The sequence below is a fragment of the Dasypus novemcinctus genome, chromosome 2 (genome assembly GCF_030445035.2).
Source record: "Dasypus novemcinctus isolate mDasNov1 chromosome 2, mDasNov1.1.hap2, whole genome shotgun sequence".
Lineage (NCBI taxonomy): Eukaryota > Metazoa > Chordata > Mammalia > Cingulata > Dasypodidae > Dasypus > Dasypus novemcinctus.
Genome location: NC_080674.1, coordinates 146,199,546 through 146,223,566, shown reverse-complemented (window position 1 = coordinate 146,223,566; position 24,021 = coordinate 146,199,546). Strand labels below are relative to the sequence as shown.

The following is a 24,021-nucleotide window of genomic DNA, read 5'->3' as shown; positions in this document are numbered from 1 at the left end:
CTCCTATGTGTCTCTTGTTGCATCACCTTGATGTGCCAGCTCTCTGCATCAGCCAGCAGTCCTTTGTGGGGCTGCATTCCTGCATGGGCCTGTACTCCGCGTAGGACAGCTTGCCACATGGGCCAGTTTGCCCTCACCAGGTGGCCCTGGACATCAAACCCTGGACCTCCTATATGGTAGACAGGAGCCCAATTGGTTAAGCCACATCTGTCTCTCCCCCCCCCCCCCCCCGTATCTTCTTTTTTTTTTAAGATTTATTTTTTTTATATTATTATTTTTTAAATTTATCTCCCCTCCCCCCCAGTTGTCTGCTCTCTCTGTCCATTTGCTGTGTGTTCTTCTGTGACCCCTTCCATCCTTATCAGCGGCACGGGAATCTGTGTTTCTTTTTGTTGTGTCATCTTGTTGTGTCAGCTCTCCATGTGTGCGGTGCCATTCCTGGGCAGGCTGCACTTTCTTTCGCGCTGGGCAGCTCTCCTTATGGGGCGCACTCCTTGCACATGGAGCTCCCCTACACGGGGGACACCCCTGCGTGGCACAGCACTCCTTGCGCGCATCAGCACTGTGCATGGATATATGTGGAGTTCTGACTCATTGCTGTATGAGTGGCCCTATAGTTTGCTTCCAGGAGGTGCCCAGGCTGTTCTGCCTCTGTGTGGCTTTTTTTTTAAAGATTTATTTTTTATTTATTTATCTCCCCCCCACACTCGTTGTCTGCTCTCTGTGTCCATTCGCTGTGTGTTCTTCTGTGTCCACTTGCATTCTTGTCAGTGGCACTGGGAAACTGAATCTCTTTTTGTTGTGTCATCTTGCTGCGTCAGCTCTCCATGTGTGCAGTGACACTCTTGGGCAGGCTACATTTTGTTTTGCACTGGGCGGCTCTCCTTGTGGGGCACACTCCTTGCCCGTGGGGCTCCCCTACACAGGGGACATCCCTGCGTGGCAGGTCACTCCTTGCACGCATCAGCACTGCACGTGGGCCAGCTCACCACACAGGTCAGGAGGCCCTGGGTTTGAACTCTGGACCTCCTATATGGTGGACAGAAGCTCTATCAGTTGAGCCAAATCCCTTCCCCTGTGTGGCTTTTAAACTGCACTGGACTGAGTGAGGAGGGGGGTCTACCGGCAGGTCTGGGTTCTAGATCTCTTACGGTTTTTTTTTTGGTGTTTTTTTTCTTTTTCCTTCAATTCAGCATTTGTGGAGTTCTTCTCCAGTTTCTATTGCCCTCCAGCATTCCAAGAAAATGGGATTTGTCCTTCTATTAGTTGTTTTTGAGGGGATCCTTTCCCAGAGGATATCTTACATCACCTGTTGGTGACATCCCCTTCATTAATTCTTGAACATGTCAAGAAGACATGGTCCCTGTCCTCTAAGAGCTACCTCACTGATAGGTTCTCATTCCCCACGGGAAGCTCCAACTGCTGGGCCAGCAGGTTCCAGTTAGTAGTTTGAGTAGATCCAGGGCTCATGAATGTAATCTGGCATAAGTTCTATCTCCAGAATATTAGCAATGGATGGAATATACTGAGCATCATTTACAGGTATCTCAAAATATGTTATTATTATTATTTTTTTGTCTTTTATCTTCCCATATCTCTGGGAGAATTATCTGAAACTATGACTTATTAACCATGTATTAATAGGCCAAAGATATTTTCTGAGGCATTTAGCGTTTGTAAATCAACTTCATTTCTTTGGCACAAGTGTGTGTGTGTGTGTGTGTGTGTGTGCGTGTGTTTTAAAGTTACTAAATTTTACAAGGCAAATGTGGTATAGCAGTGTTAGAACACTTGGATTCTGGTCCTCATTCTATTATTTACTATTTTTGTGATTATGAGTAAGACTCTTTACCACTCTAGGCATCAGGTCCTTGTTTATAAAATGGAGAGAATAATAAAATACCTCCTGAATAGGATTATTTTGAATATGATAAAGTATTAAAAGCAGTTGATAATACTCCACAAACTATTCTGTTAAAAAAATTAATATAAACAGTAATTGAACATTCAATAACTAAGTATTGTGAGGCTAATATTTGCCAGACACTGGACTAGGGCTGAGAACAGAGTCATGGTTTCTAACTTTCTTCATGTTTATTATGTTTATATTCTTCCTAGTCATGAAGGTAGACAAAGTAAGCAATATTGGTTCCCTGATTTGGGGAGAGAGAGCTATTAAGGCTGGAAAGGCCAGGTGGAAGCCACTAGAACGGCCTCTACTTAGCAAAATGATAAATCACAAACAATACTGCATTTCTGGAAGGATTGCAAAGATTAGTGCCACCATCATGGACTTGAAGGATGGAGGAGTAGTGATTCCCTCACATCCCCATTCAACTCTCTTTGGCCTGTGCAGAAAACAGAGGGATCTTGGAGTATGATAGTGGATTGTTGTAAACTTAATTGGCAACTGCTCTTCCAGATATGGTATCATTGCTTGAGCAAATTAGCACATATTCTGGTACCTGGTATGTAGCTATTAATCTGGCAGATGCTTTTTTCTTGAGACCTAGTAGTAAAGATCATCAGAAACAGTAGTAAAGCCAGCAGTATACTTCACTGTTCTACCTCAAGGGTATATCAATTCTTCAACTCTATGTCATAATCTAATCCACAGGAACCTTGGTATCCTTTTTCTTTCACAAAACATACTGGTCCATTATACTGATGACATGCTGATTGGACCTAGTGATCAAGAAGTAGTAACTGGGAAGCAGATTTGGCTCAACGGATAGAGTGTCTGACTACCAAATGGGAAGTCTGGGGTTCAAACCCAGCACCTGCTGATCTGTGTGATGAGCTGGCCCATGCACAGTGCTGATGCATGCAAGGAGTGCCGTGCCATGCAGGGGTGTCCCCTGTGTAGGGGAGCCCCATGCGCAAAGAGTGCACCCTGTAAGGAGAGCCACCCAGCGCAAAAAAAGTGCAGCTGACCCAGGCATGGCGCCACACACACAGAGAGCTGACGCAGCAAGATGACGCAGCAAGATTCCCAGTGCCGCTGACAAGAATACAAGTGGATACAGAAGAACACACAGTGAATGGACACAGAGAGCAGACAACAGGCGAGGGGTCAGAAGGGGAGAGAAATAAATAAATCTTTAAAAAAAAAAGAAGTAACTATTTTAGGTTTATTGGTTAGGCATTTGTGTGTCAGAGGGAGGGAAATAAATTCTGACAAAAATTTAGGGGCCTTCCACCTCAGTTAATTTCTAGGCATGCAATGGAATGGTGTGGGGTATGTCAAGATATCACTTCTAAGGTGAAAGATAAACTGTTATATTTGGTCCCTCCTATAACCAAAAACCAAGCACAACACCTATTTGGCCTCTTTGGTTTTGGAGACAACATATTCTTCATTTGGGTGTGCTATTCTGCCCCATATACTGAGTGACCTGAAAAACTGCTAATTTTGAGTAGGGACCAGAACAAGAGGAGTCTGCAACAGATCCAGGCTGCTGTGTGAGCTGCGCTGCCACTTGTGCCGTATGATCCAGCAGAGCCAATGGTGCTGGAAATTTCAATGATAAACAGAATCACTGTTTGGAGCCTTTGGCAGGCCCCTACAGAAGAATCACAAAGCAGACCCTTGGGATTTTGGAGCAAATTCTTACCATCCTCTGCAGATAACTACTCTCCTTTTGAGAAACAGCTTTTGGCCTGCTCCTAGAGACTGAATGCTTAACTATGGGCCACCAAGTTACCATGAGACCAGATTGCCTATCATAAACTGGGTGTTATCTGGCCCACAAGCCATTAAGTTGAGCATGCACAGTAGCACTCCATCAATAAATGGAAGTGGCATTTGGATTGGGCTTGAGCAAGCCCAGGTGAGTTACAGAAGGAAGTGGCCCAAATGCCCATGGCTCCAACTCCTGCTACATTACCCTCTTTTCCTGCCCACTGGTATGGCCTCCCTCTACAATCAATTGACTAAGGAAAACAAACTGAGGCCTGGTTTACAGACAGTTTTCCATGACATTCAGATGGTGTCTGGATTGGGACAGCTGAAGCACTAAAGCCCCTTTACGAGACACCCTGAAAGACAGTGGTGAGAATAAATCCTCCCGGTGGGAGTACACCTGGTTGTTACAATTTGCTAGGAAGGAGAAATGGACAGAGACGTGGTTTTTTATTGATTAATTGGCTAAGGCCAATAGTCTGGCTGGCCAGTCAGGGACTTGGAAAAAATATGATTGGAAAATTTGTGATGGAGGTCTGGAGAAGAGCTGTGGTTAGACCTCTCTGAGTGGGGATAAAACATGAAGATATTTGTGTCCCATGTGAATGCTCACCAGAGGATGACTTAGCAGAGGAAGATTTTAATATTAGAGTAGATAAAATGACTTGTTCTGTGGATACCAAATGGCCTCTTTCCCCACTCATTCCTGTCATTACCCAGTGAGCGCATGAACAAAGTGGCTATGGTGGTATGAATGAAGGTTTGCACAAGCTCAGCAACTTCCACTCATCAAGGCCCTGTTATTGAACATTGAATTTACTACTACTTTTTCTCCATTATAAACATGCTGGAATTTCCATTCTTATAGCCAAGTCTTTGTGCATATCTTTTATTTCCCTGGGGGTGGGGGATGAAATTATTAGCTCAAAGGGTATGCATATTTTTAATGAGCCCCCTCTCCCCTCATTCCCTAGTTAATAAAGCTTTTAACATGAGGATTGGGATTATGGGGGGATCTTTTATTCTTCAGGGCTTAGATCTAAAGAAGACAGTCTCTCCCTGTGACATTAATATCCCTCAGATGCTGGAGGAAGATTCTAACCAGGGGCATCTGATTGGTGATTTCTCCAAGGTAAGTTTGGTTACACCCACCGTATATTTCAGTAGGCCATTTTGGTTCTGAATCTTTTAAAATTATATAATTCTTGCTCATTACGGAAAGGTAGGAAATGAATTTACCTCAATTATTATCAACTACAGTAATTATTAGTTTTAGCATCTTGGTGTATATTCTTTTTCCTATGTATTTTCACATATTTTTTGTTTTTCCACAAAAATGGTTTATACTGTTTCATGATCTGTTGTTTTTTTTAATCTGTCATTTAATATTATATCACAAAGATCTTTTCATGTCAATAAACAGTTCTGCTTCTTCAGTTTGAATATCTGCATGGTATTTCATTTTTGGGGGGTAACTATCATTTCTTTTTTTTTAATATAAAAATTTTATTGTGGAAACAGATAACACAAAATATCCTACTTTTACCATTATAAAGTTTACACTTCAGTGCTATTCATTACATTCATACAATCACCATCATCCATTACCAAAACTTTTTCATAAGCTCGTATAGAAATCCCATACCCTTTAAGTAATAGTTCCCCATGCCCTGGTAACATCTAATCTGCTTACCCCGATCATTTCTTGATAAAACCCTTCTTATAGGACACTTAGCTTTCTAATTTTTCTTTATGAGCTATACTGAGATGGACATATTTGTAACTAAATCTAAAACTTTGTGCATAATCGTAATTAGTTCCTTAGGATCAATTCTTAGAAATGGAATTAACTTGTATATGCACATTAAGGAGATTGTTGATTTTTGAAGGTCTATGGGGGTCTTAAGGATCATTTGAAAAGAAGGACAATATATGAATATATGAATGTTTGATCTCAGATTTGGGCATAGAAAACTTGCTGTTATTTCAGCTTTCGGGTATTTCTAGGTATGTGTCCTGCCAACTGTGTCAGGAAAACACCAAGATCTGAAGTACGTCAACCCAGAAACGGTAAGGAGAATTTTGGAGATGATAACTGGTTACATAAGCTACCATCTGGTCTGTTCTGTCCCCAGAATCCCTACTTATACTTGTATTTCTTTCACTGTGCTCACTCACATAGTCTCCTTATTCAACAGAAGGGAATGAAAGGACTTCCTTCTATGCTATTTTTCAGTTTCCCTTTGTTTTTAAACAAATGGTATATAATTGTTTAAAAAAAAAGAATGAAAGAGAAAAGAAGATAAAATGCAAAAACCACAAAATAATAAAAATAAAAATCACTCAATTAGGGTGACTATATGTCCTGATGTGCATGTTACAATCCCATTTATGACTTTTAGCTCAGGGTATTATTTTTTTAATATATTTGTTATTGAAGCATATCATTCATACATGAACATAAAAGATAAATATATAGTAAAATTGTGAACTTAGAAAATAAACATGCAAAATGTCGTCCAGGGGTCTCATGCATCACCCCTCCACTAACACCTTGCATTGTTTTGATATATTTGTTACAAACTATGCAAGAGCATTGTCAAAATATTACTACTAACTGTAGTCCCTATCTTACATTTGCTGTATTTTTTCCCCAATCCACCCTATTTTTTATAACAAATCAATTTTTTTGATATATACTAATAAAGCATACAATTTATCCAAAGTATACAATTAGTGGTATTTAGTATAATCACACAGTTGTGCAGTCATCACTTCAATCATTATTAAAGGATTTTCATTATTTCAATAATAATAAAATCAGAAACAAGGAAATTCCTCCTCTCTCAATCTCTCTGTTTCCCCTGCTGTACATAGCTGATATTTCTGGCTATTCTTGCACAATCATTTATTTGTTAAGCCTTTTTATTGAGATATATTCATATACCATATAATCTATTTAAAATGTATAGTCAATGCCTTTTTTTAGCTGATAAAAAGAACTTTAAAATTGTAAAATAATATAGAGAAATAGATTGAAAGAAATTACAAATTTTAAAAGACATTGTAAGGCCAGATTAGATTTAATATAATCAATTATAAGAGATACTATAGCAACAAACATTTATAAGTATAATAATTCTAATATAAAAAATTAATTATGTCATAATTACAATTTTTCTATTACCGCTCTAATTATTGGACATAATAATCTATAAGAATGCATAAATTATTGGCTTAGTTATTTAATTTCCATTTAGTCTATAATTCTTTCTGGATAATCAAATTCTTATTTGAAAAATCTTCACATGTCACTGGAATGAACTACCATAGATAACAATATGCCAACTCATAATTTTATGAGGCAGAAAAACTCAAAATCTTTTTCAACAGTAGTCATGCTAAATCATTATTGATCCAGATGGATTATTTTTAATTAATGTGTATGCATAAGAAAGGGTGAAATAAATAAAGAAAAATGGAGTATCCAAAAATGTATCTCTTCTCCAATCCTCTTCAATGAAAAGCAAATGTTTATTTTGTATGAAGAAACTTACAGAATACCGATCAGAGGAAGAATGTGCTGGTTGCACTGAGTAATTATTGTTCATATACTATAACATTGTTATGTTACATTTATTTGGTCTACTCCAGCTCTTATTTGTTACTACTTGCTTGTGATACCTTTTTTTCCACCCTTTCTCTTTTAACCTGGTTGTGTCCTTACGTCTGAGGTGGGTCTCTTATAGACAACATAGAGATAGCTCATTTTTTAATCCATTCTATCAGTCTATGTCTTTTTTTCTATTTTTTCTATTTTTTAAAATTTATTTAAATATATCACTCATACCTAAACATACATAAACATAAGTACATAGTAATAGTTGTGAACTTACAAAACAAATATACATAACATCATAAAGGGGTCTCATACTTCACCATACAACCAATACCTTGCATTGTTGTGAAACGTTTTAAAATAATGATTAAAGATCATCCTCAAAATATTACTACAACCAAAGTATCTTACATTTGGTGTATTTTCCCCCAACCCACTCTTTTTAAAAAATTTTATATCATTTATATGTGAACATACATAAACAATAGTGTTTGGTAAAAGTTGTGAACTTACAAAGCAAACTTGCCTAACTACACAGGGGTCCCATACATCAACCCACCACTAACACCTTATAGTGTTGTAAGATATTTGTTACAAATTATGAAAGAATATTGTCAAAATCTTATATTAACTAGACCTTGTCTTACATTTGATGTATTTTTCCCCCAAAGCTCCCTATTATTATTTTTTAAATATATCTTTATGACAGAAACTGTAAACTTAAAAAACAAAACAATGATGCCCATGTGCAGAATTCCCATACAACACCCATCTATCAACACACCACACTGTGGTGAAACATTTGTTACAGATTATGAGATAATATCATCAGACTGTTACCAGGTCCATAGCATACATCTGGCACACTTTTTCCATACTTTCCCCTTGTCAACAAAGTACATCTTTTATTTTAATAACATTTTTTTTAAGATTTATTTTTTACTTATTTCTCTTCCCTTCCACTCCCCCCTCTCCCAGGTGTCTGCTCTCTGTGTCCATTCGCTGTGTGTTCTTCTGTGTCCACTTGTGTTCTTGTCAGAGGCACCCGGAATTTGTGTCTCGTTTTGTTGCATCATCTTGCTGCGTCAGCTGTGTGTGTGCAGTGCCATGCCTGGGCAGGCTGCAATTTTTTTCACACTGGGCGGCTCTCCTTACGGGGCACACTTCTTGCGCATGGGGCTCCCCTACACGGGGGACACCCCTGCATGGCACGGTACTCCTTGCACACATCAGCACTGCGCATGGGCCAGCTCATCACACGAGTCAGGAGGCCCTGGGTGAGGTGGATGCCCTATCCATTGAGCCAACTCCACTTCCCAACAAAGTACATCTTGACATAGATGCATGAATATTACATTATTACTGTTAACCACAGTCCATAGGTCACTCCAGTTGTATTTTTCTCTTGCTTCTCCACATTGCCATCACCGTACAATAGTGATGTACATCTACTCTAGCTCACAAAGGGCACTCTTGCATCTGTACCATCAACCGCAATTTTCATCCACTTCTGGGCTTACTGTGTTATTCAGTCTCTAGATTATTCTCTAGCTTTCTGTCAGTTGGCATTTAATCCATAGACTACCCTTTTCAGCCACTTTCCCATTTATAAACCAGCTGTTACTCACTATAATATGTTATCATCACATCTAAACATTTCCTTGCTTTTACAGTAAAGTTAATTAAAACTTCTACATACATTAAACATCAGTAGTCCATTCAGTCCTCTTATCTCCTTTAAGAATCCACCACCTACCACCAGGTCTTGAAGATATTTTCCTACATTTTCTTCTAGATATTTCTTCCTACATTTATGGTTCTTTTATGTTTAGGTTTTTGATCCATTTTGAGTTAATTTTTGTATAAGGTGTGAGAAAGGGGTACTCTTTCCTTCTTTTGGCTGTGGATATCCTGTTTTCTCAGCATCATTTGTTGAATGGACTATTCTGCCCAAAATGGGTGTGCTTGACAGGCTTGTCAAAAATCACTTGACCATAGATGTGAGGGCCTGTTTCTGAACCATCAGTTTGGTTCCATTGGTCTAAGTGTCTGTCTCTATGCCAGTACCATGCTGTTTTTACCATTGTAGCTGGGTAATATGATTTAAAGTCCTGAAATGAGAGTCCTACAACTTCACTGGCTCTTCAGGACTCCTTACCCTTCCAAATAAATTTGATAGTCATGTTTTCCTTTTATTTATTTTTTAAAATGCTGGTGGAATAATTATCAGGATTGCATTGAATCTATATCAGTCTGAGTAGAATTGACATTTTAATGATATTTCGTCTTCCTATCCATGAGCATGGAATGTTCTTCCTATTATTTAGGTCTTTTTAAAATTTCTTTTAACAATGAGTTGAAGTTTTCTAAATATAAGTCCTTTACATTGTTGGTGAAGTTTATTTTTAAACATTTTAGTTTTATCTGTCATATTTTATTTTTACCACTCTTTTGACACTGTTAGTTACTTTTATTGATATAATCTTCTTTTCTAGACTCTCTTCCAAGCCTCTCTCATCTTTCTTTTCTTTTTGGACTATAGCACACCCTTTAGTATTTCCTGGACATCTGGTCTCTTGGTTACAAACTCTCAGTTTCTGTTTCTCTGTGGATATTCTAAACTTGTCCTTATTTTTGAAAGACAGTCTTGCCAGATATAAGATTCTTGGCTGGAAGTTTTTCTCTTGCAGTATTTTAAATATATCATACCCCTGTCTTCTTGCCTCCATGGTTTCTGATGAGAAATCAGCACTTAATCTTAATGGGTATCCTTTATATGTTATGCATTGCTTTTCTTTTGCTGCTCTCAGAATTCTCTCTTTGTCTTTGGCATTTGACATTCTGATTAGTACGTGTCTTGGAGTTGGTCTATTTGGATTTATTTATATGGGAGTAGGTTGTGCTTCTTGCACATGGATATCTATGTCTGTCCTTCAGTAGGGTTGGGAAACTTCTACCACTATTTCTTCAAATATTCCTTCTGCCCCTTTTTCCTTCTATTCTCTTTCTGGGATACCCATGACATATATGTTTGCACATCTCTTGCTGTCGTTGAGATCCCTGAGACCTTGTTCAATTTTTTCCATTCTTCATCTATTCTTTTGTATGGTTGCCTTCAGAGGCCATTTCTTCAAGCTCATCCATCCTTCTGCCCCCTCAAATCTGCTCTTATATGATTCCAGTGTATTTTTAATTTCATTTATTGTACCTTCATACCCATAAGATCTGCTATTTTTCTATGTATGCTTTCAAATTCTTATTTGTGCTTATTCAATGTCTTCTTTTTTTTTTTTTTAAGATTTCTTATTTAATTCTCTCCCCTTCCTCTCCCCCGCAATTGTCTGCACTCTGTGTCCATTCACTTTGTGTTCTTCTGTGTCTGTTTGTATTATCCAGCAGCACTGGGAAACTGCGTCTCTTTTTTTGTTGCATCATCTTGCTGTGTCAGCTCTCCATTTGTTCACCACTCCTGGGCAGGCTGTACTTTTTTCACATGGGGTGCACTCCTTGCATGTGGGGCTCCCCTATGTGGGGGACACCCCTGCATGGCATGGCACTCCTTGCGCGCATCAGCACTGCTCATGGGCCAGCTCACCACATGGGCCAGGAGGCCCTGGGTTTGAACCCTGGACCTCCTATGTGGTAGGCTGATGCTCTATCAGTTGACCAAAGTCTGCTTACTTCAATGTCTTCTTAATATCCTTAATCTCTTTAGCTATCTCATTGACTTTATTAAGGAGATTTCGTTGAACATCTATGATTAGTTGTCTCCACTCCTTTATGTTATCTGAAGGCTTATCTTTTTCCTTTAACTGGGCCATATCTTCCAGTTTCTTGGTGTGGATTGTAATTTTTTGTTGGTGTGTTAGCATCTATTACTAGGATATTTATTCTGGGTACAGTTTTTCTCTTGAGTTTAGGGCTTCTTGCCGTTTTATCCCTTGCTGGTTGTATACTCGGAGCCAAGGATGTAGTTGTTGCTATAAGCTGTGGAGTCTCAGGCTGCCCTCCTTGCCCCAGGGACCAATGAAGCTTCTCCCAGCTTTCTCCTTTGCCAGGGGTAGGGACAGAGCCACAGCTGTGTGGAATAATCCAAGTCATTCAGGCCTAGACTGTAGTTGCCTAGAGAAACTGATGAAGCTTCCCACCCCTTTCTCCCCTGCCTGGGGCGGAGATGGAACTGCAGGTGTGGGCAGCATTCTATGCAGTGCGGGTCCAAAATGACTGCATTTGCCCAAGTAGACTTCCGGCTATTCAGTCTGTGCCAGCCATATGTCCCTGTAGTTATTCAGAGAGGCTGCTGCAGGCCGATCTGGGTGAAAGATGCCAGTCCCTAACTTCACTGTGATTTTCCAGTCAGCTGGTCTTCCCCTCATGCTGGGGGTAGGGTCAAATGACAGCTACCAACCTCTTTTCAACTTGGATAGATTAAAACTTGAGCTGTTCTTAGGGTTATACTTTACCCAGCCGAATTTGCTAATCAGTAACTGAAATCCCTGGCCAACAATCTCTTCCTATCATTTTTGGGAAATGGAGATTCCAATTCCAGCCATGGGACAGCTCCTGAGGCAGATTGCACCACCGGAGTAGTCAGAGGATGACCAGCCTCTACTGTATGGCCTGTATTTTTCCAGAGAGGCTGGCACAGCTTCCTCCCTGCCGGAGGTGGGGCTCAGGCTTAGCCTAGGCCTGCAGTCTGATTTGGATGGAAAGAAGCTGTTCCCTACCAGCCCGTGATTTTCAGTCTGCCCTGCTTCCCCCATGCCAGGCACTGAGTTAAGATGGCAGCTACTGGCCTCTTTCTGATTTGGACAGGTTCAAACTTTAGCTATTCTTAGGATTATACTTTAGCCCAGCTAATTTGCTAATCAGTAGCTGAGGTTGGTGCCCAACTGTCTCTTCCTCCCCCATTTTTGGGAAGTGGAGCTCCCAACTCCAACCACTGAATAGCTCCCAAGGAGGTTTGTGCTGCCGATGGAGGATGGACACAGGCCTCTGCAGAGTGCTTTTACTTACTAATCTTCTCTGCAGATGAACAGTCTCCCCCTTCCATTCTTTCAAGGATATTACAGGATGCTCTTCTGGTCTCCTGGAGCCTCCAAACAGGTGCTTTAGATAGCTCTGGGTGATTACTAACTGCCCTGTAGCACAACCTGACTCTAGGAGCTCCTTATTCTGCCACCATCTTGCTGGTTATCTCTTTGTCTTTTGATTGGGGAGTTCAATTCATTAACATTCAGTATTATTACTGCAAAAGCATTACTTATTTCATCCATTTTGTCTTTTGGCTCTCTGTTTTCATACTGTTCTATTGTTTGTCTTCTTATCCTTTAGTTTACCCTTCCTGATAATCTTTATTTCTAAATTCTTCTTCATATCTCTCACCCTTGTTTTTTCCTTTCAGGCTGCAGCACCCCTTTTAGTATCTCCTGTAAATGTAGTCTTTTGGTAACATATTCTATCAGTTTTTTGTTTTTTGTTTTTTTTTTAAGATTTATTTTTATTTATTTAATTCCCCTCCCCTCCCCCGGTTGTCTGTTTTCTGTGTCTTTTTGCTGCGTCTTGTTTCTTTGTCCGCTTCTGTTGTCGTCAGCGGCACGGGAAGTGTGGGCGGCGCCATTCCTGGGCAGGCTGCTCCCTCCTTCGCGCTGGGCGGCTCTCCTTATGGGTGCACTCCTTGCGCGTGGGGCTCCCCTACGCGGGGGACACCCCTGTGTAGCAGGGCACTCCTTGCGCGCATCAGCACTGCGCTTAGGCCAGCTCCACACGGGTCAGGGAGGCCCGGGGCTTGAACCGCGGACCTCCCATGTGGTAGACGGACGCCCTAACCACTGGGCCAAAGTCCGTTTCCCTCTATCAGTTTTTGTTTGTTTGTGAAGATTTTGACCTCACCCTCGTTTTTGAAGGGCAGCTTTGCCAGATACAGAATTCTTGGCTGGGGAAGCGGAATTGGCCCAGTGGATAGGGCATCCGTCTACCACATGGGAGGTCCACGGGTCAAACCCCGGGCCTCCTTGACCCGTGTGGAGCTGGCCCACATGCAGTGCTGATGCGCGCAAGGAGTGCCATGCCATGCAGGAGTGCCCCCCGCGTAGGGGAGCCCCACATGCAAGGAGTGCACCCCATAAGAAGAGCCACCCAGAGCGAAAGAACGTGCAGCCTGCCCAGGAATGGCGCTGCACACATGGAGAGCTGACACAACAAGATGATGCAACAAAAAGAAACACAGATTCCTGTGCCACTGACAACAACAGAAGCAGACAAAAATAAGAACACGCCGCAAATAGACACAGAGAACAGACAACTGGGGTGGGGGGGGGGAGAGAAATAAATAAAATAAATCTTAAAAACAAAACAAAACAAAACAAAAAAAAAAACCATACTTCTTAGATTCTTGAATATGCCAGGGGGAAAAAAAAGAATTCTTGGCTGGCAGTTTTTCTCTTTCAGTACCTTACATACATCATATCCCTTTCTTCTTTCCTCCATGGTTTCTCATGAGAGGGTGGCACTTAATCTTATCGAGTTTCCCTTGTATGTTATGCTTTGCTTTTCTCTTGCTGCTTTCAAAATCCTCTCTTTATTTCTGATATTTGCCATTCTGAATAGAAGGTGTCCTGGGGTAGGTCTGTTTGGATTTATTCTGTTTGGGGTGTGTTGTCCTTCTTAGACATTGATATTTATGTCCTTCATAAGGATTGGGAAGTTTGCAGTCATGATTTCCTCAAATATTTTCTGCCCCTTTTCCATTCTCTTCTTCTTGTGGGACACCAATAATGCGAATATTTCTATGTTTTGCATTGTCATTCAATTCCCTGATAATGTGTTCGATTTTTTCCATTCTCTTCTCTTTCTGTTCTGTCTTTTCCAGTTCAGATGTTCTGCCTTTGAAGTCACGAATTCTGTCTTCAAGCAATTCAAATCTGTTCCTATATATCTTGAATGTATTTTCAGTCTCATCCATCGTGTCTTTCGTTTCCATAAGGTCTGTTACTTTTATTTCCAGGCTTTCAAATTGTTCTCTATGCTCTCCCAGGATCTTCTTAATATCGTAGTCATATTTTCTATAAATTCTTTGAAGTGATTTAGGAGAGTTGCGTGATTATTATCACTGATTAATTATCTTAAATCCTGTATCTCTTCAGGATATTTGGTTTGTTCTTTTGGCTGGCCCATCTCTTCCTGTTTCCTAGTATAGCTTCTAGGCATCTGAATATGTTAGTGAATTTACTCTGATGGCCAATTTCTCTCGCCAATTTTTTTCACAGTCTTTAAAATCACCCAGCTTAAGGTTTCAAAATCATGCCAAGGCCTCAGTAGTGGGGCGCAGATTTTCTCCCAGGGGTTGCATACAGAGAGCATGAACAGGTTTTGTCCATGCAATTTCCAGATCGGCCAGCTTGTTGTTGCAGCTTTATTGTCTCTCTTTCCCTCACCTCCTGGGAGTTATGTAGCACCATCCTAGTCTGCTGACACCCAAAGCAGGTCACTGGGACAGCTTTTGGTTCTTACTCTGTTGTTTTTGTGAGAGCGTTCAGCTCTGCCTGTCCATCGCCATCTTCCCACAATCCCAGAGTATTATTATTATTATTACTTTTTTTAAAGATTTATTTATTTATTTCTCTCCCCTCCCCCACCCCACCCCGGTTGTCTTTTCTGTGTCTATTTGCTGTGTCTTCTTTGTCCGCTTCTGTTGTTGTCAGCAACACAGGAATCTGTGTTTCTTTTGGTTGCATCATCTTGTGTCAGCTCTCCGTGTGGGCCGCGCCATTCTTGGGCAGGCTGCACTTTCTTTCGCGCTGGGCGGTTCTCCTTATGGGGCACACTCCTTGCGCGTGGGGCTCCCCTACGCAGGAGACACCTTTGCGTGGCGCGGAACTCCTTGCGCGCATCAGCACTGCGCATGGGCCAGCTCCACACCGGTCAAGGAGGCTCGGGATTTGAACCGCGGACCTCCCATGTGGTAGGCGGACGCCCTAACCACTGGGCCAACTCCACCGCCCCCAGAGTATTATTAATAGTGTTCTCCTTCACTCTCAAAAGTGTTCCGGTTTGTGCAGTAATTATATATGGTCATCCTACCCATAACCTCACCACTAGAGATAACACCAGTAATATTTTCTTTATGATCTTTCAGATCTTGTTCTAGCATGTTTTATAAAAGTTGGGTCATAATGAGCATGTAGTATTGCAAACACCTGAATAAGACATTGTAAACATTTTTCTATATCAATAAAAAATTATCTCTACATTTTTATTTTTGTAAGTTACATATTATTCTATTATAGTAGTGTATAATTTATCTTATCAAACCCCTATTATTGAATATTGAAGTAATTTCTAATATTTTGATGACCTAAAATAATGTTGAGTTAAATATCTTTGTACCTATATCTTTGTTTACTTTTCTGTTTATTTAAGATGTTAGAAAGCAAGTTTCTCAAAGTATAACTATATTATATTTATATATATTTCCAGATTTTCATCCAGAAAGATAGAACTAATTTATACATATAGAAGTAGCTTAAGTTTAGTCCTCTGAGTATCAGTCTTTTTCTTCCAGATCCTTTTCTGAAAGACTTACTTTCTTCCTTTATGATGGTGGTTGTGGAACAACTTTCCACTTCTTCTAGCAAATTGAGATCTCTTGCTGCTAATTCTGCTAGTGTGGAAGTCCTTGAGTTTCTCCAGAGAGGTTGTTTTCAGCCATACCTGCCTCCAGACGGGTAGCCTAAATATGGTCTTTGTTGGTATCCATCCTGGCAATGTCTACTGTTTTGGTTTTCCCAAAAGGCCATTTCCTAGTTCATTCTCTTATGTGGGGTGGGCTGAAACATTACCACATTTCAAATATAGGGGGATTTTGGAAGCTGGGCATATAGTAGAATCCTGGATAAATAAAGGGAGTATGTAAACAAGGAACGGTGTGACCAGCTCTTCTCTCTCTCAGTATGACAGTGAGCAGGAATTCATTCATAGTTTCTGTGCAGGTGGCTGCCTTACTGTGGGGGAAATTCCAGGGCCTGATTGAAAAGTTTTATATCATCGATTGTCGCTATCCGTATGAGTACCTGGGAGGACATATTCAGGTGAGGTTACATTGTGGACATTAGCAGATGAGGGGCTGGAGATAGCTCTTTATTGAGAAGAGTCTGTGGACAAAGGGTCCTATTAACTGAGAGGGGTTTGTGGACAAACCAAGACAGAGATTATGTATTTGCAGCATGTCAGGGATGTAAGTCCTCATTCCTGTTTTAATTCTATATACCTTTGGCAACTTACTTTCCCTTTCCCTCTTACCAAACTCCCTCTTTCCCATAAAGGTAATGACAAGGGCTCCTACCTGGAATTTAAAACATGGTAATCCGAGGACTGAGAAGCCCTTTGCCAACATTGACTTTTCATGGACCTTCCTCACAATGATCCCTGTACTTAAAGCAACTCAGTTTTACAAACATTTATTGAGTACTTACTACATGCCAAGCTCATGCCCGGCCCTGAGAATAGATAACAGAGATATAATTAGGTCCTTGTTATGAAAGCACTATTATAGTCTATCCCCCCTGGCCCAAATATCCCAGGATGGTAGCCCAGTCATCTCTAAATGTTGGCATGATCCACAGGCCATTGAGCAAACACTTACTAAAATTCTTCTTCTACAGGGTGCCTTAAACTTGTATATTCAGGAAGAACTATACGACTTCTTTCTGAAGAAGCCCATTGTCCCTTTGGACACCCAGAAAAGAATAGTCATCGTGTTCCACTGTGAATTCTCCTCAGAGAGGGGCCCCCGCATGTGAGTGTCTATACAGGGTAGGGTGGGTGATGGAAATAGATCTCAAGTTGGAGCTTACAACCAGGGAAACTTCTCAGACCAGTTAAGAAAGAGACCCAATGAGAGAGGTCATGCTGTCCAATGCAGGCTGGAGAATGTTGGAGAGGTAGAAGGAAGGAGCTTCAACAGTTCAACAGTTTGGAGCAGTAGAGGAAAAAGGATCAACAATGAGGCCACATGGAGGAATGGAAGAGGCATAGTGCTGCTTGGATCTTGTTTTGCGAAAGTCATGAGATCTGGAGGTCCTTGTAGGGGTTAGCAATAGTCTGTTCTTTCCCACCCAGAGAATAGTCCATGGAATCCTGACCTTGATTCTCCCCATTCTACCTGTCTCTGGGTTTTCTCTAAAGGTGCCGCTCTCTGAGGGAAGAGGACAGGGCTCTGAACCAGTATCCTGCATTGTACTACCCAGAACTATACATCCTCAAAGGCGGCTACAGAGACTTTTTTCCAGACTATACGGTAAAGGGTTAGAATTGTGGGACAAGTGACTTGGGTGAGCTAGCTTTAGCATGCTTCTTTCAGGGCCTGCAAAGCCCTCTTGAGAAGAAACTGCTGCTCCTTAGCCACTGCCTACAGCATTTCTTTTATAGGCAGAGTTTAGGAGCCTGAAGAATCTCTTATTCTGTCCCCTCCCTTTCAGGATCTGTGTGAACCACAAAGCTACTGTCCTATGTATCATCAGGATCATAAGGCTGAGCTGCTGAAGTGTCGAAGCCAGAGCAAAGCCTGGGAAGTGGAGCGGCAGCTGCAGGACCAGATTGCGCTCCTGGTGAAGAATGCGAGCCCATGATTGCCGATCAGCCAGTGGCTACTAAGGAGTCACCAAAAGACACTGTAGAAACCCTGAGCAGAAACAGACCATTTTCTGTGTGCCTAGACCCAAGACTGTTAAAAGCTGTCTGCAAACCTACAGGATGTGAAACTAATGAGATCCCAGGCCTGGGGATTGGTTAGGTTTCAGTAGAGCTCCTGGTGGTGGTTGTGTTCTGGGGCTGGCTCCATAAGGCTGTTTGGGTTGTAGAGAGATTTCTGTTGCTCCAGGTAGCCCTGCATTCCTCTTCCCAGCTAGACTCATGTTTTCTCACAAGCCAGCCAGCTCCTTTTCTCCCTCAAGAGAATTGTCCATCCTCTTTCTCCATAATTTCTTCCTTTGTTTCCCTTTCTCTCTTCCCTTTTCTTAAACGGGAGAATAAACATTTCAGATTGAGAGACGTGATTGTGAGCCCTGGCCTGCTCCTAGAAGTTCTGTATAAGAACAGTAATCACCAAATTAGATTCCGTCTGATGTAAAGGTATAACCATCTTTATTCATACTGAGGCCAAGGTTGCTTTTCCCAAGACTAATGGTTCTCAGAGCGTGGACCCTGGACCATCAGCATCTCCTGAACTTGTTTGAAATGCAAATTTGCAGGCCTCACCACAGACCTATTGAATCAGAAACTCTGAGGTTAGGACCCAGAAATCTGGGCTTTAGAGATTTCGAATCACTCTAATGCTTGATAACCATTGCCCCAGAATTAAGGAAAACCTTTTAAACTGAACCCCTCAGCCATGTCCAAGGCTTTCTTTCCAAGACCATTCCATAGCATGAGTTTACCTAAAAGTTTTCCCTAGACTCAGCACCATGTGATATCTAGGCTCAGAAAGCCAAGGTGATTAGCTTTCTTTAAGGCAGAAGATAGCTCTGGGTTGACCACAGAAGGTTCCTGGTCTGCAGCCTTATGGGATTTTGTCTTTTCCCATTGCCCAAACCCATTTCTCTACTCCATTTCACATCTCACAGACACGTTTAGGATTTAGGGTGGTTGGAAGTAGAGATTTGTGATATGAGAAAATAGGAATTAAAGAAAAACAAGTATGGAATGCAAGATTTGTTAGACATAGGAAGACCTTTTTTTAATGGACTACTTTAGCAATATCACAGACTTTTCTTTCCTAGAGCTCTTGCAGATTATGTATAGCCTTATTTGCCCTGGGGGATACAGTGGAATTGACTAAATATTGTCATTTTCCAGCATTGACCTAGAAGTACTGATAGCCCAGTACTAGAAAAGGACCAAGTGCTTTGAAACCTAGGCTGAAATAGAATAGAGACAAAAATGGTATCTTCCCCGGGTTCTGGAGCAGGGAAGCGAATGGGAGGGAAAGAGGGCTGTAGCTACAGGGCCGCCTACAAGTGTGGCTGAGCAGCTGGACTGATTTTTACCAAGCTTGTGCATGCTTTCCCTAGACTGCTGCCTGCATGCCTTACAGCAGAGGGCACTGTAAGTCAGTGGGATGAAGCAGCCTCCTAGGTAGTGCCAGTTTGAACTCTCCAGCCTTGTCTTTAAGCCTCTGAAGGGCCAAGGGAAAACTGGAGAGAGAGAAAAGCTGCCACTACCCTAGGTGGATATTGCTGAGGAAAAGATTCTAGTCTTCCTGATATTCCTCCATCAGTCTCATGCACACTCTCTCTGTCACACACACACACACCCCAAGCAGGAAGTACTAGTAGCCTGAGGGGGAAACTGCTTAAAGCACCTCTTCTTCCAGTGTGTAGTGGGAGGGGTTCCCGATTCTCTGTGTATCCTAGCATGCCATTTCCTAATACTTCTCTCCAGAAAGATAGAACCAAGCCCGAACCTGGGAAGAGATTCATGCACATGTGTTCACGTTTCAGTAATCTTAAGTGAAAATTCTGAGCTACAAAGAAAAAAACTAGAGCATAATTAGTTATCTGCTTTGTGAAGAATTGTATTTGCCCTAAAAAAGCAATGTTTTCCCATATGATTTCCCACAGTATATAGGAATCTTGTGATTTGATTCACATATTTTCAATAATAATAACAATAGCAGCTAACATTTTTTTTTTCAGGGTAGGCAAGGGAGTAAAGAGTTTATTAAGAAACAGGGAAAGTAAAACAGTACACAACCCCAGACATTGGTGTGGGCTTGCTACTGGGTGAGGCACGCCCATGGGGCCCTGAGTTAGGCCTTTTAAGGCCCTTCCTCCTTTCCTTTCCTAATGTTGGGGAAGGGCCCCAGCGGTTCGTTATTCTGATTGGTTGCCCTACCTGTTACACAGCTAACACTTTCTTAATGCTTACTGCATGCTAGGACTTTTTCTAAACTCTTTCTATATAAACTAATTTAATAACCATCCTGTGAGATAGTACTAATTATTATGCACATTTTACAGATGAAGAAATAGAGTTACAGAGGAATTCAGTAACTTGTTTAAGGTCACACAGCTAACGAATGGCTGAGTTGGGATATGAGCCCAGGTAATATGATTCCAGTATTAATGGATTTTTCTGTTATCAAATCCTCATGAAAGAACAGCATACCTTTGTAGAGTTGGTGCTGTATTGGGTATTAAATTTGTATGAACCTCAACTGCAGGTTATTGAGAAGTCAGGGTGATGAGCATTGCTTGGGCTTGGGAGATGAGGTTAAGGGTAGAGGCACTAAGACCCCAGCCCAGTAACCTCTGTACGAGGCTAGGTAGTGACTTAACTCTGTCTTCGTCCCTTTGAACTGACTGGTATTTGTTCACCATGAAGACAAGTAATAAAGAATGGAAACCTTTGGTCTAAAAACTGCTTCTGAAGGTTGTTGATCTCAAGCCCAGGACCTGTCTGACTACTGCCATAGAGAGAGTAGGGGCATTTCCCTTTCTTTTTTAGAATTTTAAAGTGGGAGTATGGAGGGTTCTCTCTCCCCATTCACTTCAGGCAAATGTTAAGGAAATAACAATTCTTTTTAAGCTTTTTTTTTCCTTTCCCCTTCCCTGCCAACCCCCCCCCCCCCCCCCCCCGGTTGTTTGTTCTCTGTGCCCATTCGCTGTGTGTTTTTCCATGTCCACTTGTATTCTTGTCAGAGGCACCGGCAATCTGTATCTTTTTGTTGCGTCATCTTGCTGCATCAGCTCTCTATGTGTGCGGTGCCACTCCTGGGCAGGCTGCAACTTTTTTCGTGCTGGGAGGCTCTCCTTACAGGGTGCACTCCTTGCACGTGGTGCTCCCCTATGGAGGGGACACCCCTGTGTGGTACAGCACTCTTTGCGTGCATCAGCACTGCGCCTGGGCCAGCTCATCACACAGGTCAGGAGGCCTTGGGTTTGAACCCTGGACCTCCCATGTGGCAGGTGGACACTCTATCCGTTGAGCCAAATCCGCTACCCTCTTTTAAACATATATATCTGAGGTTGTCAATTCTAAGTACCACAGTATCAGAATGAGTCCCTGCCCTCAAGAAACTGACAAGGTAGAAAATAGTTCTCTTTGTTCCCATCCCTACACACTGGTCTACTAGTAAAAGGAAGAAGTATTTGTAGCCTTTAGCTCCAAGCAGCAGGTCAGAGGGTGGGGGCTGGCTAAATTCATAGAGTAATTAAATCCAGCATGCCACCTGGAATAATAGCATTTATGCAGTGCTTGCTATGTATTAACCCCTTTACCCAATATATATTTGTTTAATACAGCTGTTTTATGAGGTAGATACTATTATCCTGAATTTTATAAATGAAGAAACTGAACTACAGAAAAATTAAGCGACTTGCCCATGGTCACCCAGCAAGTGTTGAAAATAGTAGTTGAACCCGTGCAGTCTTTAAGGCTTGTACTCTTATCTACTCCCTATACAGCTAACATCCGAGGTTAGGATAGCAGTAGGAATTAAAACTAAACAGTGGAAGGGGAGAGGGCTTGGCAGAAGGCAGAATCCGTACAGTCAGATGAGGAGAAAACCAAGTTTATAAATGAGAGTAAGGTACAGTATCTTTGGACCTTTGAGGCCTAAACAGTGGATTATAAGGCCCTTCTAGGGCAGAGTTTGTGTTTTAATTATTTTTGCACCTGGCACAAAGCTGGGCCCATAATCAGTCTCAAAAGATATTATTGAATTGGATGATGGCTGTGTAGCATCAACCTTGTGGAAAGGACTGCTTAGTTGTCTTTATCCACAAGGTTCCTGATGGTGGTGGCTGCTGATCTGACAGGTGCTGGTGGTCACAGAGGACAAGCCTGTAGGGAGACGGTGTGCTGGAAGGGCTGTCAATATTAGTTTTGGAATCATATTTATTTGCAGAGGCTTCCTTTCCCCTCCCCTGGCCTTGGTTACCAATCCTCATTAAAGACCCAGTGATGTCATGTCCTCCACCCCAGTGCCCCGACAGAAATATGCTCCATGCACTTTGTTTCCTCTCACAAAAAGGTGAGATTAGGCATCACTCCCAACCCATCAGTTTGACCCTCTTTCTGCCCTCCAGATCCATTCCAAGGGGATAGCCTTGAGTAGACATTTTGAGGGCTGACTGAACAAATGTCTTTTCCTGGCCCACCCTCCTACCCCAAACTTGAATTGGTTTGGTTGCTGGTAGAGGGGGAGGGCAGAAGTGATACTCCCTTATCTATCCCACATCTTTGTTGGCTTATGGGTCTCAGCCCTTTTTTTAGCATCCCAGCCACCTGAAATTGTTACTTTTGCTTTGTTAATCCCTTCCTGAAACTCCAAGAGTGGAGTGAAAAGGGGGCTTTTAGCAGCCCAGCTGAGGTTTCCTAGACTCATTGGAGGGGAGGCCTTGGGAAAGGTACCTAGCAGCTGGGTGGAGCTAGGGAAGACAGGTCCTGTATGATGGCTGAGTAGCCAGATGTTCACTTTCACAGCTCCCCTGCAAAGCTGGCCGGGCAGATATAGATTAAAGCACAGTGCAAACTCCATTTAAAGTGCATTACAGCTTAGGAACCAGCTCCCCCTGGGCAGTAGAAGGGAGGGAAGGGCACTGAGGCCACATCAGTCTCCTTCCTTATCTGGGGCCACATGTCTCGTCCCTAGCTTTGTGAAGGATGATTTACACCCCTGGTTGGAATGACTCTCTTTCTGTGCTGATTATATCGGCAAATGCCCCCCAGAGGCCACAGCAGGATGGCCATATTCAGAAGCAGCAGCCAATAAATCTCAGAGGTTTATATTATACTTCTCAATACCCTCCCTCCTGGCCCTCTGCCAGGCTGGCTGTGGCAGTAACACCCCGCCCCCGCACCTTCTGGTAGGAGGGTTAGGGAATGAAGCCCTCCTCTTCCTTTCATCACTCTCTTCTTTATCTAGCACTGCTTAGTTCTCGTCCTCCCAAGTCATTCGACCTCCAGCTTTAACCTGAGAGTAGGTGGGAATCAGCCCCAGGCCCCATAAATACCTTACCCTTATGGGTAGAAATGCTAGGTTCTGAGCATAGCTGTGTTTCTAGCTAGCTGTTTAATTTTGGTAGAGTAGTTTGCTCCCTGAAACGTTCATCCTTTGAAAAGAATAGGGCTCCTAAAGGGTCTCTCAAGGCAATTTCCTTAATGATCTTATCTTTCCTGGTGCGAAATCTCCACTACTGTATTAAGTCTAAGGGGATTTACTCCTTACGTGCTCCCTCGGGACACACCAACGAGGCTGAATTTTGAAGAGCCTAGTCTGGTTAAGCTCCTGGGATCTGGCCCAAAGTCTGCCCCCAGCCACTCAGTGCTCCTGTCTGGCACCCATCTTTACAGAATCTTGGGGTTACTCTTGAATCTTACTCTTGAAGAGTCTTGAGTGGAAGAAGAGACCATAGATGTGCAAATTATAAAAGGGAAAAAACACTACAAATGCAAGTGTGTGCCGATGTGTTCAAGTTTTGTAACAAGACTTCATTTGTGGTGGTTTCTCTTTCTCTGGGGAATAGGGGTAAGTCCGGAAAGTGAGAGAGGGTGCTTTTTTGATAAATATTTTGACTCCCTGAGATGGCGAGTCTCCAGGGGCAGCCACCGCAAAGTCTTGGACGGAATTCCTCGTCTCAGCGAAGTTGGCTGCAGACAGCAGGTGGCCAGACGAGCGGAGCACCCTCTTCCCCATGCCAGCCGCTGCCAAGGCGCGCGC

General features: G+C 42.1%; 1 protein-coding gene across 3 annotated transcripts in view; it reads left to right on the top strand.

Annotated features, from left to right (window-relative positions):
- CDC25C (cell division cycle 25C) overlaps nucleotides 1-20,277 on the top strand; it is a 44,469-nt gene extending 24,192 nt beyond the window's left edge. For 2 of the 3 annotated variants that reach the window (XM_058279355.2, XM_058279340.2), the window contains 6 exons: nucleotides 4,713-4,814; nucleotides 5,690-5,752; nucleotides 16,292-16,390; nucleotides 16,964-17,097; nucleotides 17,487-17,598; nucleotides 17,780-18,022. In XM_058279355.2, coding sequence (XP_058135338.1) covers nucleotides 4,713-4,814; nucleotides 5,690-5,752; nucleotides 16,292-16,390; nucleotides 16,964-17,097; nucleotides 17,487-17,598; nucleotides 17,780-17,929 — 660 coding nt within the window. In that variant the 3' untranslated portion in view covers nucleotides 17,930-18,022. Of the gene's footprint in view, nucleotides 1-4,712; nucleotides 4,815-5,689; nucleotides 5,753-16,291; nucleotides 16,391-16,963; nucleotides 17,098-17,486; nucleotides 17,599-17,779 lie in introns of all 3 variants that reach the window. The other variant, XM_058279348.2, reaches the window with a different exon arrangement.
- Nucleotides 20,278-24,021: the final 3,744 nt, after the last annotated feature.